The sequence below is a fragment of the Haliotis cracherodii genome, unplaced genomic scaffold (genome assembly GCF_022045235.1).
Source record: "Haliotis cracherodii isolate W230 unplaced genomic scaffold, xgHalCrac1.p SCAF_7, whole genome shotgun sequence".
In the NCBI taxonomy this organism is placed as follows: domain Eukaryota; kingdom Metazoa; phylum Mollusca; class Gastropoda; order Lepetellida; family Haliotidae; genus Haliotis; species Haliotis cracherodii.
Genome location: NW_027266330.1, coordinates 23,155,902 through 23,175,556, shown reverse-complemented (window position 1 = coordinate 23,175,556; position 19,655 = coordinate 23,155,902). Strand labels below are relative to the sequence as shown.

Below are 19,655 nucleotides of genomic sequence, written 5' to 3'. Positions count from 1 at the left end.
CACGCCATTACTGTATTGTTAAGCCCGACGTTGTGTCAGGTGTTAGCCTTTGTGTTCTTACTCAGGAGGAGGTATTCCACTGAAGCAAGGAGGCCCTTATGCAATGTAATCTTGGCCCCCATGGTAGTGACATGTGTTGTTCTGCTTGCTGATGAGAGAGAGGGGTGAGGTGTGGAAGGACGGGTGTTAGACGGGGTGGTGAATGGATCCACCACACCGCGCTGTTATATAATAAGGCGTGAAACTTTAAGCTTAAGTCACGTGGATTGCACTGGAACTTCGTTTGATCATACATAAAGCAGATGATAAAATAGAAGGATATGAGATTACTACCACTGCTACTGCTGCTACTACTACTACTACTAATGTTGATACTACTACATAGCTGTTACCACCACCACCACCACCACCATTACTACTACTACTACTACTACTACTACTACTACTACTACTACTACTACTAGTACTGCTGCTGCTGCTGCTACTCCTCTGGAGGTGGTCGTGGTGATCCTACTACCATTACTACAGCTGCTTCTGCTACTACTGCTACAACTACTACAACAACAACAACTACTACTACACATGCCACCTACTAAAACACGAAGAGAAGAACAAGAAAAAAATAAAGTGTATCAAAATGAAGACGTATCAAATCTCTTAAGTAAACGTCCTGGGCATGTTGTCGTGTAATCAAAACTACAGCACTGTCACATTAGCGTTAGCGCAGACATAAGATAGTCACACAGATCCGGTCTATGTAGGGAAGGTGCGTCCGTTAAGAAAAAAAGTTCATACCTGTGACAATAGAAAGCCATTCCCATGTTTTGTTATTCCAAACCTAACATTTCTATAATTGATAACTAAATATTCCTGCGCAAGACATTGAAACAAAGCAAATTTTTTTCTGGTAGAAGTGTCTATTCCTTTCGCTGACATCTACAAGAAAACGTCACTTTAAAAACTTTTCTACAGCTCCGCAACGTTCAATTTGTTGGCACTTGATTGTGTCTTCAGCCACATAATGCTGAATTGCAAAAAAGCTTTTTTTTGTACCTGTCCGTGCTTTATTGTGAAATAATAAAGAAACTGAATGCATGTATTCTTTTGCAAGAACAGGTTGAAAGAATGTACCCCTCGTTTCTTTGTTAACTTCAGATTCAAAATGTCTCTTGGAGAAAACCATTGTGCCCCCCTCCCCCCCCCCCCCCCCCCCCCCGCCACACACACACACACGCACCAGAAACTGCATATCCTCCAAATGACCTCGACGACTTAAGTCAACTTATTTCAATCAACACTAACATTCGAGCTACGAAACTTGATCCATTATTGTAAATACATAATTTTGTGTTGAATATTTATTCTTCCAGGAAGCTCTGGAACCTGACTCCGCATAACTCGATTTCCTCTTAGCTTCAACATTCGATTTTTCGCGACATTTAAAAAATATTTGTTAGTCGAATTATTTAGCATTCACGTCACTGTCAAACTTTACATTTTCACATTTGGGATCGAACAAACAAATACTTGTTGTGATTGCAAGTCGAAATAATTTTAATATGCGGAAGTGACACGACTCAAATTGATGGACTTGGTATGTGTTGAGTAATGCAGTCAAACATTACTTTCTCAAATTCCCATGACGGTTTCAGCTGGCGGGCACACATTCAAGGCGTTATTCAGTGCAGGCTTCCATTTCTAGATGCAGAATCCACAAGCAAACACATCGGCAGCACAATTGATATTCAAGTGAAGACAGCATAGACTTACACTTTGTCTCGAAACCGAATAAACGTCACATTTAAATATTTTACCCCCCAATATAATATACACAGTATTGTTTTCTTTAGGCACGATATATCACTAAAACAATAACCACATAGACTTACAACTCAACTGAACAAAGGTATTCTTAAACATATTTTGCATATTTTATATGACAAATATAAACATGAAACATATTTGTATTGAACATAAGTAAGACCCATCTAATAATAATATCATTTCAACCAATATCAAATCATTTCAGTAGGTGACTAGTCGTCAAAGGCGCGAGGGTACGAGTACAAGATTGGCTTTGTCAGCACCATACTTCTCTGGTCTGTCCAGAATCATCATATACTGACTTCAATATTGTCACCTAGACATGACTTCAATATATGTTTCTTTGCTAGTTCGGTATGAATTTGTAAATGTCTTCACCAGTGTGTCCGATATATATGTGATGTTTCCATCCCTCACAAAGAGGAAGGGGCGGTCGGGTAGCCTAGTGGTTCAAGCGTTCGCTCGTCACGCCGAAGACCCAGGTTCGATTCCCGACATTGGTACAATGTGTGAAGCCCATTTCTAGTGTCCCCCGCCGTGATATTGCAGGAATATTGCTAAAAGCGGCGTAAAACCATACTCACTCACTCACTCACAAAGAGGTATGGTTGTTCATATATCCAAATACACATAAATAAAAGGTTTATGCAGTAAAATATGCCAAAAAACACCTCCTTTAGATAATATACTCACTGTCAATATTTTATCATATGCACAATTTCTTTTTGTGGATAGTATATAAACATCACTAGGCACCAAAAAGAAACTACATAAGAAATGTATACACAGTTTGTTTTTTTTTGTCGGCGAGTACACATATATGTCGTGATCTCTACACAGTCTAATAACAGCCCCCGAAAAATATGACTTCCATATTTGAGGCACGCGAACGGGTTTTGATTGTTTTGTGTCACAGCACAGGAATTCATAAGCAAAAAACACACAGCAAGAGACACTGGCCGGGTTTTATGGCTCCACAGATTAAGTCTACGCAACTCCGACAATCCAACTGTCGGATTCCTAACACGAATGAATGGAATTCCTTGTATCCTTTGTAGGAGGATCGAGAAAACCCAACTAGGTATTTGGGCATTTAGCATGTCTGCCATGTATTCTTTATAGAAATAGGATAAGGCTTAAGAAATGAAAGCACCACTTACACACGGGTGAACTGTGTTCTTGCTGACTGCTGGAACATGCTTAAAATACATCTGGATGAGAGCGTGTTCAAAAGTTCATAGCGTTATTGAAATGAATAATACCATTGATGACCTTCGGGGTTCTTGCAGGAAGGTGGTATTCAATGAAAGAACGTATGACTTATATTGACTAGAATGAGAACGTTAACACCTGTATCAAACACGTGTTTGTAATCGTATTGCTTCATGTATAAATCACGGTTCTCTTCGTGTGAGAATGTGAGCGAGTTGGGTTTAACGCCGCTTGTAACAGTATTACAGTTATATCGCGGCGTGTCAGCTTAATGTGGAAGGAAAGCCCGAAGTGATGCAGGTCTCAGATGTTTACCACTTCGGTGAAACCCACGAGCACGGGTATGGTGCTGACAAACCTAGAAACATAATCGGGGCGAATCGGATTTGAACCCACAATCATAGGGACGCAACTCTGCACAGCGAATCGCGGCGCCTTAGACGACTGGGCCACCCGTGCCCCCGGTTCTTACGGGAAGGTGGTATTCAATGAAAGAACGTATGACTTATGTTGACTAGAATGAGAACGTTAAAACCTATATTACAGGTTTGTAATTATAGTATTGCTTCATGTATAAATCAAGGTTCTCTTTATGTGTGCGAAGTGAGCATACGCATGCATGTCTTAGTGAGGTAATTTCGTGCTAACATTTATATATCATAGATGCACATTCAGATAACCTGCTATGGTAGCAAGTTTTCAAATGATCGTGATGAAATGCCATTTTCATTTCAATTCTGAAGGGTTCTCCTGTGTGCTGTTTCGAAGGAAGGGAGAATATTTGCATGCTATAAAGCGTGCCTGTGCCTACTTCATGGAAACCTGAAACTGAGCAAAACATCTACAAAGTTGAACACATGACCCTGGCCTCACGTTTAACGACACAAATGACAAAAAGAAAACTGTTGATGCAATGCTTCCTGATACGCACACACTCAATCTTCAGCGTTGGCACGACGTCGGTCTCATGACATGGTGTTCTTGTATAACTTAGATATTAGCTTTGTGAAGTCACCAGTGTTTTAAATTAAGAATACGTGTACGTCATACACGTTTTGAAGCATGTGAGTATGTATCTGTATGTTAATACGGTACTTGACCATCATTGCATCTTTAAATCTTGTTCGATTCCTATACGACGTACTCACTGAAGTAGTTGGGCATATGTGGATATGAGGATAGCCGATCAACGTGGGCGAGTGACGAAGTTACATGTGTATTATGACATAGCTAAGCCATGTTATATCATGTTACATCGCCAATAATTATTGTGCCAAATATGTAGTTGCATCTGTCAAGAGTAAAATGTATGATATATTGTGGAGTGAGGATGTGTGTCAGCCACAAAGTGTAAATGTACAGGAGGAAACAAATTAAGAATGTTTTGTAATTTTAAGTATTTTCCAAATTGTGAGTTTTATGTTAGTAATTTTATGCCTCGTTCTTATAGACGAGCAATTGCTTGAAGTGGAACAGCCCCTATAAGGATTGAGACGGGACGATACGGTGCACAGTTTCGAATGAGAGATATTGTTTTTCATGTCAGAATATTTGAGAAGATGGATGCCATGTTTTACTTAAATGTCGTTTATACAATGTTGAGAGATCCCAGTTACTTGATCTATGTTTTAACACTTGTCCAAATTTTGATATTTTACCTGATATTGAAAAGTTATGTTTTATACTGTCCAGCCATGATGTTTGCTATGTTAGGGCCAAGACCTGCTATTATATTTTAAAGAAAAGAAAAGACATTTTATATCGTCGTTAAACATGTTGTTTATATACTCTTTTAATATATATCTGTATATATGTGTAAATAGTATATATATAGTCTCTCATAACTCCATGTGGAGTGGCTCACATTTTAATAAGATGCTGTATTTTAAAATGTACATTTATGAGGTGAGACTTAATTAAAGATCTGTCTGTCTGTCTGTCTGTCTGCCTGTTTTCTCATTTCACAGATTCAACTAAAATACACTAGGGTCCCTAATTAATTAAAACTACACAACTACGCCATAGCTACAACAGGTACGCTACAAGGTTTGCGATACATAATATCCTGAAATATTGATATCTAAAAGCAACAAACAAAAACATGTTCAATAACAAAAAATGAGTCGTGTGATGTATGCAATTTAAAACTGCAAATAAAGCGTGTGGATAGTGTATACGTTTCGCAAATTTCAATGAAATCAAAAGTATCTTTCTACAAATCCAGTATTGTGTCTTCGGGTCATCCAGTGTGTCATCAACACTGATTGGGATTTAATCGGTGAGATTATCATTCTTCTAAATTCCTTATCCCACAGTTTGATCTGGACACTGATGTCAGGAGGATTAATAGTGCTAATATGTATGAAATGAAATCTAGTGTATGCTATGGCATTGTATTTATTTCCTACACTCCCCCTACGTATTATCAATACGCTAATATCCTTAATTCCTTCTAAATGTGAGTCCATCTCGTTCAATAAGGTAAATATTATGTATTTCCTACACTCTCCCATCTTCATTTAACCCTTACGTATTATCAATACGCTAACATCCTCGTGCTTAATTCCTTCTAAATGTGAATCTAGGAGTCCCTCTCGCTCAATAAGGTAAATATTATTCATTTCCTACACTCTCCCATCTTCATTTAACCCCTACGTATTATCAATACGCTAATATCCTCGTCCTTAATTCCTTCTAAATGTGAATCTAGGAGTCCATCTCGCTCAATAAGGTAAATATTGACGTAAATCCCATTTGATTATCACACTGACTTTATGCTTGCTATCAAATGGTGTTAATATATGCCACTTCATTTACTCAACCTCACTCTTTGCTCATTTCAAAATGCCCTCTGTCCACATCCCATGTTTATCATTTCTGCTACTTGATAGTTTTTCACCGACGGTCAGTCTAATAATGTTATCGTCTATTTAATGACAAAATTAAAGGCAATTAAATCACATTTGTAGCATTACACGGTCAGTTTAGTGCAAGAAAATTGTATTTGTTTTCAAGAATATCCAAGCATTATATTTTTCAAACTTGCCAGTTAGGTTTTCGATAAACACTGTGTTTCAGTTCCATAGGGAACTGTGATCCTATGTTATATATAACAGTAAGTTCAATACGTCATCGCCCGAGAATAATAAGTCTCGAATATCTTCGGAAACAGATTCCATAGGGCGTAAAGGCAAAATAGAGGTGAAAAGTATATGAATGGATCACTGTAAAACAGTGATGACACCAAGTAAAGTAAATATATATGTATAAGAAATCCTATATTTATTAATACAATGACCTCAACGGAACAACAAAGATCACAAGAATGTTTAAATGTTTCTGTGGCTTCTTTTAGAAAGGTATGCACCAATATGTACTTTGATACAAACACATTTATTACCTATTAATACCGAGTCCCAGCAAGGGACTTATGAATAAGACTGTTATTTGTTCGCCCTGTCAGGTATGCTACCCTCTTGAAGTGTTTTATTAGTTCCCCAAGCTGCGATGTAGCTCGCTATTGTCATCGAGCATGGGACGTATGCAATGAGTTTGACTGTACCGTGCATTTCCGTCTGAAAGCCCAGTGTCGGGCAGTCGTGGGAAAGGCTACAGCTTTAGGCTAGGTCATAGATTCAGGCGTTTTATCCCAAGACTTGGGGCTTGCTGTATGCATGATGTAGTTAAACATACATATTCTGGTGGCTGATGTCTGATTCAGATTCACGTTCACATGTACCTTACAAATTTATGATATATGTTTGTACACGTACATAACAATACATATCATATATTTAATATTAAAGTATTCATATATTTTGTGTTAATCTCACGATATTCATATGTAATGATTGCTCTTACAAAATGCTGATATGTTCTCCTGAGCCGAAGAATGTTCATAGATTGTCAACTGAGCCTAATGATGTTCATAGATGGCCACCGGAGCTAAATAATGTTCATAGATATTCTTCTGGGCCTACAAATATTCACTGGTTTTCTGCTGAGCCTAAGAATGTTCATAGATGATCTACTGAGCCCAATAATGTTCATGGATGTTCTACTGAGCCTAAGAATGTTCACAGATATTCTACTTAATCTAAGAATGTTCACAAATGTTCTACTGAGCCTAATAATGTTCATAGATGTTCTACTGAGCCAAATAATGTTCACAGATATTCTACATAATCTACGAATGTTCGCAGATATTCTACATAATCTAAGAATATTTACAGATGTTCTACTGAGCCTACAAACGTTCATTGATGTTCAACTGAACCGAAGAATGTTCACATGTGATCCGTTGTACAAAGGTTAATGCTGAAAGTAACGATGCACGTATGTTCTATCGCACATTACAATATTCATAAAAATAATGAACTTTATGTATTCATACACGTTATGTTGTAGTTTATGATGTTCGTATATATCATTTTAAACCTTTCGATATGTATACATGATGGATTTGACATATCAACATTTATTTCCATTCTTATTGTCCTGTCTAAATGGCGGTATATATGGTATATCGTTTTTAGGTTTATGTGAAATATAGATTACCGTTCAGATCGAGTAATGCATAAATGTACGATATGTTAGAACTTGCGAACATTTTCTGACATACAGCAGAGAAATATGATCTGCAATATATAATGCGTTTTGCTTTGAATACCAAGTATGTTTAGATATGGTGACTGTCATGCAACCCTAGTTACTCATGGTTTCCCAAACACACTGGCCGTGTGATTCAGGACTCAACTTTGTACTTGTAAGAACTTATTACTCTACCTACTTCCTCACGTCACCAAGACCATTATGTCATAAATGTTACCAATCAAATTATCATGTTAAGGAACTACCATCTGTAATATCCCGAAACCTGACACGAATTCTTTCACGACAAATACGTATACCCTTTTCCCATCATCTTTAAGAAAGTAAAAAGTAAAGTCTGTGTTTTTTTCTTCATTTTTCAGAAATAAAATGTAAATAACTTTAATTTCTGAATGACCATATTGTATTCATGTCAATATGACTCTGCAAATGTTAAATCTAAAGCATGTGCAAAACTACCTCAAAAGTATGTTCTACTCTATGTGTCTACCCTTTCTGTCATCTTTAAGAAACTGAAAAGCAAAAGACTATGTTTTTCTCCATGTTACAGAAATAAAATGTGAATGTACTAAGTCTAAATGTGGATCTAAAGCATGTTCAAACTTGATGTACTAAACGTTTCCCGTGCCCATTGCCTGCTCATGCATCACTTAGCCATTACCCATGGGCTAGTACCTTCAATACAGAAACGTTATGGAGACGATTGCCTTGGTATCAGTAATGGTTCGCATAGCATCCACTGTCCTTTCTTCATTGTTAAAAATCCTTCGTATAAATGATTCATAGAAGCAAGCATGTTCTTAATACTTCACAATTCCCAGACAAAGGAATCATGCTTATAATGCCAGGCTTGGTCAAGGGATTCCTCCTTTGGGAGTCTGGTCGGAGTTGTAAGACTCCATCAATGTTATAGTAGTACACACAGCCTCTGTATGCTGTCAGTCAACGGCCATGTACACACACTGCAATTCTTTCGGTTTTCTCGGAAGCAGAATACCTTGAAGTGACCGGGCATTAAAGTGTAGCAAAACGTGCATGTGTAAACATTAAACGCTAACAAGACTGCTTGTGTAACATTTGATGTCGTACACAAGTCTTAACTTCTGTGTAGAGGAAAGGTTTATAATGGCATAGCATGTCAAGGGAGACTGCATGGTTAACACGCGGTCATATTGGAACGGACTTGCTATTTCTACATGTAGAGTTAAATGTATTTGGATCCGTTAGACAAAATGTATATAAAAATACATGCCCGCTGATGGGTAGCTTTTTTTCAGTCAGAATGTAAAACATACTTTTTCATTCAGTAAAAAATGATGAAATGTTCAATAACATCAACCGTGTATTATTTGGTTGTATTAATACAAGTACGAATACAACCCCGGTTTTAAAAACCCATCCTTGTGTGGATTTGGATTGAATGTTGGTTATGTTATTTAAAGACAATACATAAACTCAGTTTAGTGCATGAAAGATATATACTGCTCAAAATAAGTTAAAGAAAATCCGATTTTTTGCATGACATATTAACTATCGGGTGTTTTTTAAAACTTATTTCGTATAGTAGATAACGCATGGTAATGGATAGACTAACTTTTAGTCTCTGAAATCTTATATTACACAATATCCTTCTTGACTCTAAAAAAAATAATTCCCTATGCTGATTTCAGAATAGCTAGCTTGAGCTGGCTAGACTTGCTTTTGTATGCATTTCTAGATTATTTTTTTTAATAAAAAAAATATATTCCACGGTCATGGTGCAGGACTAGGTCATGGATACAACACAAGATGTATATAATCTTGTATTAATCCATTCATGTTTGGTGGATTATGGTCATTTAAGGCAATTCCTTTACTATTTGTAGTGGCTCCGTGGTCTAGTGGTAGAGCGTCAGCCCGGAGAGCGGAAGGTCCGGGGTTCGATCCCCGACCGCGTCATACCAAAAGACGTTAAAAGATGGTACTTGTTGTTACCCTGTCTGGCGCTCGTCATTAAGGGGCTAAAACAAGGACTGGTCGGCTCGGAGTCGGTATACTGTGTCTGAATGGGGTATTCATGTTAAACTGCGGCATGGTATCTCAGTGGGCTAGCACTATAAATCGGCATCAGTCCGGACTAGTACAAGCAGACACACACACACACGTTCATGCACGTCGCTATGTAAGTGCAATAATCTTGGACGCAACGTTAAACCCCATTTTACCTCACCTCACCTCACCCTTTGTAGTGAGGATGTTAGGTGAATTTGGGTCTAACGTCGCGTCCAAGATTATTGCACTTATATTGCGACGTGTATGTACGTGTCCCTTTGTTGTGAATTAATGTATATAACGCATGGTAATTTATATAAAACAAGGTATACATATATGGTTTTGCATTAAAATACCAATGTATTTGTGATCACATACCTGAGTAAACGTCATCTCATTCATGCATAGTCGCCCGGGCTTCACAGGTAAATCCGATAGTGCCCTCACTGGTATACGTGAAATCCTTTCCACTTGTTGTGGTGTTTAATGTAGTTCAAGTACACAGCCTAACCACACACAGCTTCTTCACAATAAAAACTGTTATTAGCATCAGAGGCTATTTTCGATAGGGAGGTGAATACTTAATAAATTTCCAAATTAAGCTGACATCAAAAGCTGCGAAGGTTACGTAATTATTTTGAGAGTAACCCCAATCGTTCAGTAACACACGGAATGCACAGATCAGGATTTAAATTATGTCCACATCATACCATGCATGCAGGTGAAACACTGCAGAATATTTCAGTTTCAGGCAATCAAGCAAATAGGTCCTGATTCATCTGTGTTTGCAACTGACGTGTATGTGTCTAAAAGAAAGGGTAAAAGAGCGTTGCCCTGTTTACTCCCGAGAGGAGGGGGTTGGGGTGGTCGCCTTGCTCCCTCCCTATTTCGGGTTAAGCTAGCTCAATACCTAGAGGTCACGATTCGCCTCTGTCATAGAGTATCCCAGTCGAACAAACGCACACATCCGTATCTCAACAGTATAAGACTCAGCCCTTGTTGCGACTGTCGTTTTGCCAAGCGACAACGGCAGAAAAATGTCCAGAATTTCACCGTTTCCTTAAGCCCCGGTTGCAGGCCAAGAAAAAAACTCTCCCTAGATCTGTAATCCTTGTCTGAAAAAGAATGAGAGTGTTCATTAGTGACCAGCTTAGGACGCACGTAACAGTTTAGTCTTGCTGAAGGATGAAATATCATACAATGCCTCGGCAGGTGGTCCGTCAAACCTGTTACGGTACAATACCCCAGTAACGAAATGCGAAAGATTAATCCGCACAGTTTGGACGATTACAATATGGACACAGGTATGACATTTCCCCTGGATGTATCATAAACTGGCATCACAAAAATTAAAAAATCTAGAAACATAAATAACCAGGTCTCGTAAACTTGTCAAAGGTAAATACGGGCATTCACCTATGCTAAAGCCCTTAACGCCTTCAATGATACTCGAACAACAATGAAAACACTCCACACACGTTAACGCACACCAAGGACAACCCATTCTAAACATGGATACAGAAACATTGCCCGTATTCCTCTTGGATGTCAACATATATTTACACAGTCATATGATCAATACTGTAAAATACAAGCTTACATTAAACAGAAACAACACATGTGATATTGACACTCAAACACAGGGTGACAAACCGTAAATATAACGAACTATTTATACCTACTCAAACCTAGGTATGATAAATAACCATAAGGGGTTTATGACCAGAAGCCTCTGTTCCTTATCTTTTACCTTCAGAGATATCTCCTGTGTATAAGTTGTATGTCACCGTGTGATAAAATCCAATAGCAAGACTGGCAAATCAGGTCTGTTATGGAGGTTATTTCTCCTCGGATTATTCACATCCTTTGCGAGTCACGGATTACCCTCGAGCTGTCAACTTCTTACAAGTCTAAGTCCTGTTCTGTGCGGAGTTTTCACTGGGTCAAGTAATCCGGCTTCCATGTATGTATTCCGGTGATTAATCCTGCGTATGGATCGTCGTGAGGTCTTCACTTGCTGGCTACATAGTGTCGAGCTGATATTCAATCAACAAGTTGGCAGCCATGAAAACTTTCGTGGAGTATTGTCGCGTAAAAAAGCATGGGGTCGCACGAACAGTGTTTTGAACAAATACCCGGTGCTCAGCCAATCAAATCGACGCAGTCGGCATCGATTGGGAGAGCTGCTATTCCGTCTGATCGCAGTTGTCTCCCTTTGAATATTAGCTTCGTTTCATGTTAATCTGACAAATCGGCTGTTGTATTACTTTGCTGAACTATTCGTCATAATAACAAAAATGAGTTTATCTTGTAATTAGCATGATTACTTTATCGTTTCAATGAATTTAGTTAATATTTAGTTTCAAACTATAATTATTATGGATGTCGACTAGAAACGCTCCAAAGAATGTGATGGTGTTGTCACTGTGGATTAAACTATTAAAAACCAAACCATTCTTTTTTCATTTGACTTGCCTTTGCATGTGTTTGTGACATCGGTGGGTGGGGCAGAATACACTTACGTTTCCGCGAACACCTGGTATCATAACTATTATATAGTGATTCTTAACCACATGCTCATGTATATTTCGCAATCGTGGAACCGACGCTGCTTTTGGCAGACATTTCTTATGAATATGGAAAGGGTTTTGTCGCTTTTATTTACTGTAAATAATTTGGAACCCCCCGACACATCTTATAGATCACGTTCGTTTGACATAACATTAGGAATACGGATTAATGAATAATAACCCTAATCTATTGTTTCACTAATAGCGTATGCCTTCGTCATTAGCAATGGATCTTGACAATAGAGGACAATAAGGCATTGTTACTGTTATTGATCGAATAAGTAATGACTGCGAACCGAGGTAGTCTTTCAAACGTCTCGGCCATAGCTCCCACCGACACCGTTCGGGCAGTCAGTGATTAAGTTACCCCACCATTCTGTGGAAATGAAATGCACTCGTGAAAATGCATACCTTACCACACAATCGCATGTCAACTACATACATACATATATATATCCCATTGTCAGGAATGGGTCATTCGTCCGTTCCAATTTAATGAAATATTTTTATCGAAAAGTTGACATTTCAATGACGTTTGAATGTCTTGATTCGATACAAAAAGCCCTACCATGATTTTAAGTACTCAAATCAAGTACAAGATACATTCTATATCACGGGTTTCACACCAACCTGCGTTATAGCGTGTGGAGATCGGATTTATGATAATTAACAAAATCAGAAAAAATATTAAATTAATAATCATGGATTTGTTTCATTACCTCTGACTCTGATATTGCCTGGGGATAACAGAGAATTAGTCTTGGTATTATATTGATGTGTACTTTTACATGGATACTATATTTGTCCTACCTAACCATCAACAGCAAGGATTAATCTTTGCTCATCAACAACTTGTTTACATCAGATCCATCAGTAAATCTTTACTTGAGATTTACTTGAGATCGACTGCCGCTTTCGAGGTGTAGTGGATAGAGCGTCTACCGCATGGCGGAAGGTCGGATGTTCGATTCCCTAGCTGCGTCAATCCTAGTTACGTCAAAATATTGTACTTGTTGCTATCGTGCCTGGCGCTTGGATTCAGGGTATAAAACAAGGTCTGGTCATCTTGTATACTGTGTTTGAGCAGGGTATCCATGGGAAACTGTGGTATATGAAACTGGCATAGGGGTCGGGGGTGGGTGGGTTTGCGTGTACAATGTGGCAGTCCCACCAGGTTCAAACACCACTGTTTGCTAACTCAAATTTTATGATGTCAATGTAGCGGTCAAATGATGACCGCATTACACAGAAACAATGACATCAGTTTATCAATAACAACTTCTCGGCGTTCACTGAAAATGGGTAAACGACGTCAGGGCGTAATTCTACTTTAATAACATTCATGAATGTGATTCATTCTTGAAACATGGTATGCCAGGTAGAGATTAGGTCTTCAGCAACCCATGCTTGCCGTAAGGGGAGACTAACGGGATCAGGTGGTCAGGCTCACTGATTTGGTTGATGCAAGCCATCGTATCTCAATTGCGTAGATCGATGCTCATGATGTGAATCACTGGATTGTTTGGTCCAGACTCAACTATTTACAAACCGCGATCATACAGCTGGAATATTGCTGAGTGCGGCGATAAACAACAAACAGCAGCAGCAGCAGCAACAACAACAACAACAACAATAAAACATGGTAATTTAAAAAAAGTGTCACAATATGAAATATAAATACATTTTTCTCTACGTGTCCTGGTCCACAAGGTGTTCCTCGAGCCCCAGCCTCCCGCCTACTGAGTTATTCAGGTCGTCAGACAAGGTGAACCCGTTCCCCACAACCTGTTTCTCCACATCAATAGCTGGCGACAGGTACACGGCTGTCAATCTGCCCCCTGTACAGCGCTGTGAGAGAGCGGAGAGGGTGCGGGAGGGACGCACAGTGGATGCTCATCGTGTGGGTATTACTCACAGGGGAACAGGATTGATGTTTAAGCGTACGGGTGTGAGTGTTACCGTCTATTTATGACGTAACGCACTTGTAACACGTGTTACGGTTAAATAAATCTGTGTGCCTATTTTCCGGTCTCATGTTTATAAAACGACTTTAATATATTCATCTTGGCGCCTTTTCTATCAATACTTGCGTCAAATACAAGTCTTTGAAAGGCATTAATAAGTGATACACATAAGGAAGAGAATTTATGAATGTCAACTTTATAATGGGAACACATAAACATATGTTCCTCCCCTCTCTATCATAAGGATGTGTTTATGAATCACTATTAGTTAGTGATACCAGGGGTCCAAGAATGGGTTAGCGTACCCTGCCCCACCGGTAAAACCCGTAACAAATGCATGCAAGGGCAAGTGAATTTTTCACCTGAATAAACATGGGTACATATGCCACAAGTCAAAATAGGGGATTGCATCAGACATCATTATGGTCACTGCTGCATTAGATACTGAAATACCCCCCACAAAACCTTAATTAGCCTTACTATGGTCCTCAGACGTCCTTCCAATTAACACTAGCGTCACAATAATTTACCACAGTGAATACAAATACACATAATCATAATTCAAATTTTAAATACCTGCAATTGCTTCTTAACGCGGAACAAGACATTGACATGGGCTGATTGAGAATTTTGCACATTCCAAAATGTAACAGGCTGGTTACTGGTATATGGATTTGGATGGTTTTTAATACCAATATCAATACAGATATCTTTGTGTAATCATAGACTCAGGGCGTGTGGGATTTAATCATTATCTCTTTCCAACTGCTGGGATAAAGGGAACTCGGTCATATATCATGAACCAATAGAGCGATATTAAATGTAACACATAACACAATGTGAGGATGTAACTGATGTAGCATACATCAGTGTTATACATCAAGGTAATTGTGATAATATGCACGTGGCATATAGAATAGCATATTTACATCAATGTCAGTAATCAGGGTAATGGTGATAATATGCACGTGGCATACAGAATAACATATTAATATCAATGTCAGTAATCAGGGTAATGGTGATAATATGCACGTGGCCTATAGAATAACATATTAATACCAATGTCAGTAATCAGGGTAATGGTGATAATATGCACGTGGCATATAGAATAACATATTAATACCAATGTCAGTAATCAGGGTAATGGTGATAATATGCACGTGGCATATAGAATAACATTTTAATATCAATGTCAGTAATCAGGGTAATGGTGATAATATGCACGTGGCATATAGAATAACACATTAATACCAATGTCAGTAATCAGGGTAATGGTGATAATATGCACGTGGCATATAGAATAACATATATATATCAATGTCAGTAATCAGGGTAATTGTGATAATATGCACGCGGCATATAGAATAGCATATTTATATCAATGTCAGTAATCAGGGTAATGGTGATAATATGCACGTGGCATATAGAATAGCATATTTATATCAATGTCAGTAATCAGGGTAATGGTGATAATGTGCACGTTACATTTATCCCACTTCTGTAAATAGTAAGTCATTTCTAGTTTCTTTTAAGCAAAGATTGGTTGATGTATGTATGCAGAAATAACAATAAGATATGAGTTGTAAATATCTTTTATAAGCATACCAAACCAAATTTAGGTTATGCATATTTAAATGTCATAAATAATAAAATAAGGAAAACAATGACTGTATTTCGAACATGTTCACATTAATTACAAACTGAAATTGGAAGATATAAAATTATACCGAGAGAAGGAAGGTTTGTGTAAATTGTATGCAAGAAAATCAATTTGCTCTTGAAGACGAAATATCATGATATTCTAATCTGTCCTAAATATGTAAATGAACGTAATCTATACATTGAAAGGTATAACTGACTAAATCCTAATGTTTATAAGCTTGTACGATTATTTATGTGTAAAAACAATATAACCATTGTAAATCTGTTGCACGTTGCAATCAGGTCATCATAAGAGGTTATTACGCTTTATAATTGCACCCTGCCCTTTATGTATGTTTTGGCATACTTTGGACCAGGAACAACTTGGTTAAAGTCTAATTAAAGTTTATATTCTGTTCTGTTCTATATAGGGCAACACTTACCAGTCAGTGGTTAGAAACATATATATATATATATATTACTGGAAAACAAAATGCAGCGTATAGCACTAAAACCACAGATGGTAAGACTATTGCTAATTGGATATAATCAAGATGACGTTCAAAACGTGAAACAGACAGGCGAAATGTTACGATGCTACATGCAACACAAGATCGTGTACACATCGCTGGGGAGTGATAAATATACACAGTTACGGGAGTCACTGGCTTGTAATTATTCACTGTTCAAGACGGACGTGTTTGACAGTTCAGTATAATCAACATAAATCATCAAACAACACTGATGGTATACAACGTGAGTGAGTATGGTTTTACGCCGCCTTTAGCAATGTTCCAGCAATATCACGGCGGATGACACCAGAAATGGGCTTCACATTGTACCCATGTCGGGAATCGAACCCGAGTCTTCGGCGTGACGAGCGAACGCTTTAACCACAAGGCTACCCGACCGCCCCTTATACAACGTGAAGAAAGGAATATTGATAGGACTTGAAAAGGCTTAATGTGGGGTGTTTGAGTAGGTTGTTATGGGGGTTGCCAGTCCCAGCTATTACATGACAAATGAGGGCAAACACGAGTTATTACATGTTATATGATAGGTTACACTACTTATTACATGACATATACCCCCTACAGACACACCTACCCTCTGTCTACCCCCTACAGAAAAACCTACCCACTGTCTACCCCAGACAGACACACCTACCCTCTGTCAACCTACCTACAGACACACCTACCCTCTGTCTTCCTACCTACAGACACACCTACTCACTGTCTACCCCAACAGACACACCGTCCCTCTATGTACCTACCTACAGACACACCTACCCTCTGTCTACCTCCCTACAGACAAACCTACCCACTGTCTACCTACTTACAGACATACCTACCCTCTGTCTACCTACCTACAGACACACCTACCCACTGTCTACCTTTACAGACATACCTACCCACTGTCTAACTTTACAAAAACACCCACCCATTGTCTACCTTTACAGACACACCTACCCACTGTCTACCATTACAGACACACCTACCCTCTGTCTACCTCCCTACAGACACACCTACCCTCTGTCTACCTCCCTACAGACACACCTATCCTCTGTCTACCTCCCTACAGACCCACCTATCCTCTGTCTACCTCCCTACAGACACACCTACCCTCTGTCTACCTCCCTACAGACACACCTACCCTCTGTCTACCTCCCTACAGACACACCTACCCTCTGTCTACCTCCCTACAGACCCACCTATCCTCTGTCTACCTCCCTACAGACACACCTACCCTCTGTCTACCTCCCTACAGACACACCTTCCCACTGTCTACCTCTATATAGACACAACTACCCACTGTCAACCTACCTCTAGACACACCTACCCACTGTCTACCTACCTACACACAGACAAACCTACCCACTGTTTACCTGCACACAGACACACCTTCCCATGTTTCTACCTCCCTACACACAGACACACACACACTGTCTACCTCCCCACACATATATTACATCCCAGTCTCCCCAGGAATATCCTATTGTCTGTTCCTAAATACAGATTTATATTTGGTGAATTTACAAATTTGACATTTATATTATGTTTCAAAACGTACACTGGAAATCAATGCATCGTCAGACATATATACAAGGACAGTCATAGGCTATTTCGAAATAGATTCATAACTATACATACACCAAGGAAGATGAAGGGCGGGTACAGTTTCTTTCAAAGGGGTTGAGTGTGGTGTGGTGGTGCGTGGATGGGTTAGTCCATTTGGGGGATCTTTTGAATCAGTTTGGGGTAGGTTGGGGTAAGTGGGGTCTTACATCATGATAGTGACAGCCTGTTTTGACGGCGAGTCAATTGCCAACTCTCCCTTCATTTCATGGCTATACATACCGTATCACAGATGGACACGCAATGGTAAAAACACTGTTGGTCCCCTAGTCAGCCAGTAGACACGATACAAACGCTGACACAGCCATACTCCAACACAAACACTGTGTATATCTATGACATATCAAGAAGACGGAGTTGGTTGCATTAAACCTCCACAAGGAAACACCAGCCCAGACACACGACAATACATAAATATCAAGATGATATACTCTTACCTAGAACGTCACAATAAATCAATTCCAGTGTCACACTGCTGGCTTCAAACACATGCGCACACCAGTAACGACGTGACCACGTTCTTGTAGGAACGTCGCTAAGTGGAGCCCCACACCTGCATCAAACTCAACCCTGGTCAACAACTGCCCCCAGCTATACAACACATACAAATCTTACCTGAAAGTAAGCGTTCGCGTACAGCTAATCCCGTAGGCCAATAATAAACCGAAGCTTGGGACACAGGAAATATTATTCTGTGACAAGTTCACGACTTACCAGTATATGTCGCCCTCGTGGTCCGGGTTGACGCTTGTTATTCAAGAGGGTTATTTGCCATTTAATAAATTAATTTATTCCATGGTGTTGTTGTCGTGGTCAGTGGAGTGTGTCAGGTAGTCGAGCGTGGTGGGAACCAAGACCTGAGACTGGCGTATGGCTGTGTGACACACGTAATATATCTCAGGCTTTATTTGGGTTGGGTTTAATGTAAATCCTTTGGACGTTTAAACATGATGAATTAAATACAGGGATTTGATCTTTGTTAGCAACTGTTGTTTGTAGTGAGTGAGAATCTACTTTGTATAGGGACTTAAAACTGATGTGTGATGAGTGAATATCTAAAGTGCAGTTAGCTAGTGCTGCTTGTTGTTTATCGCATTTACACATTTTGGGATAAACTTACCAGTGTTAATTAAAGGGCAGCTAAGTTAAGTGAGTGAGTGAGTGAGTGAGTGAGTATGGTTTTACGTTGCTTTTAGCAATATTCCAGCAATATCACGGCGAGGGACACCAGAAATGGGCTTCACACATTGTACCCATGTCGGGAATCGAACCCGGGTATTCGGCGTGACAAGCGAACGCTTTAACCACTAGGCTCCCCGACCGCCCTTGTTTGTAAAGTGCAGGTGGCTTTGGTTTTCACAACTGAAGACAGTGTGTCTGGAAAAATAGTTTTATGACATACAATATGTAAATGAAAGGAAGTGAATTGTAGAATTAAATCAAGTTTCAAAATGGTTGACTGACAGAGCGAATGCATGAAAAAAGAATGAACAGACAGAAATATATCATTTCTCAATGTAAATACACACAGATCGTGAAATCTTGGTTACTCTGTCATCATCTACTCGAGTAACCCACTAACTTACACAATTCAATCAAAACGTCTTGCCATCCTGACACTCGAATAGTTCTGTTTGTTATTATCCATAGATAAACATGTACTTTGA

At 39.0% G+C, this 19,655-nt stretch overlaps 1 protein-coding gene across 4 annotated transcripts in view; it reads right to left on the bottom strand.

Moving 5' to 3' along the window:
• The window catches only part of LOC139447646 (protocadherin gamma-A4-like), a 65,651-nt gene extending 46,893 nt beyond the window's left edge, over positions 1-18,758 (bottom strand). For 2 of the 4 annotated variants that reach the window (XM_071229062.1, XM_071229068.1), the window contains exons 1-2: positions 11,429-11,755; positions 10,057-10,793 (exon numbers count right to left, since the gene is read on the bottom strand). In XM_071229062.1, coding sequence (XP_071085163.1) covers positions 10,057-10,080 — 24 coding nt within the window. In that variant the 5' untranslated portion in view covers positions 10,081-10,793; positions 11,429-11,755. Of the gene's footprint in view, positions 1-10,056; positions 10,794-11,428; positions 11,756-18,425; positions 18,547-18,702 lie in introns of those variants that run through there. The other 2 variants (XM_071229063.1, XM_071229066.1) reach the window with 2 other exon arrangements.
• Between the last annotated feature and the right edge of the window lie 897 nt (positions 18,759-19,655).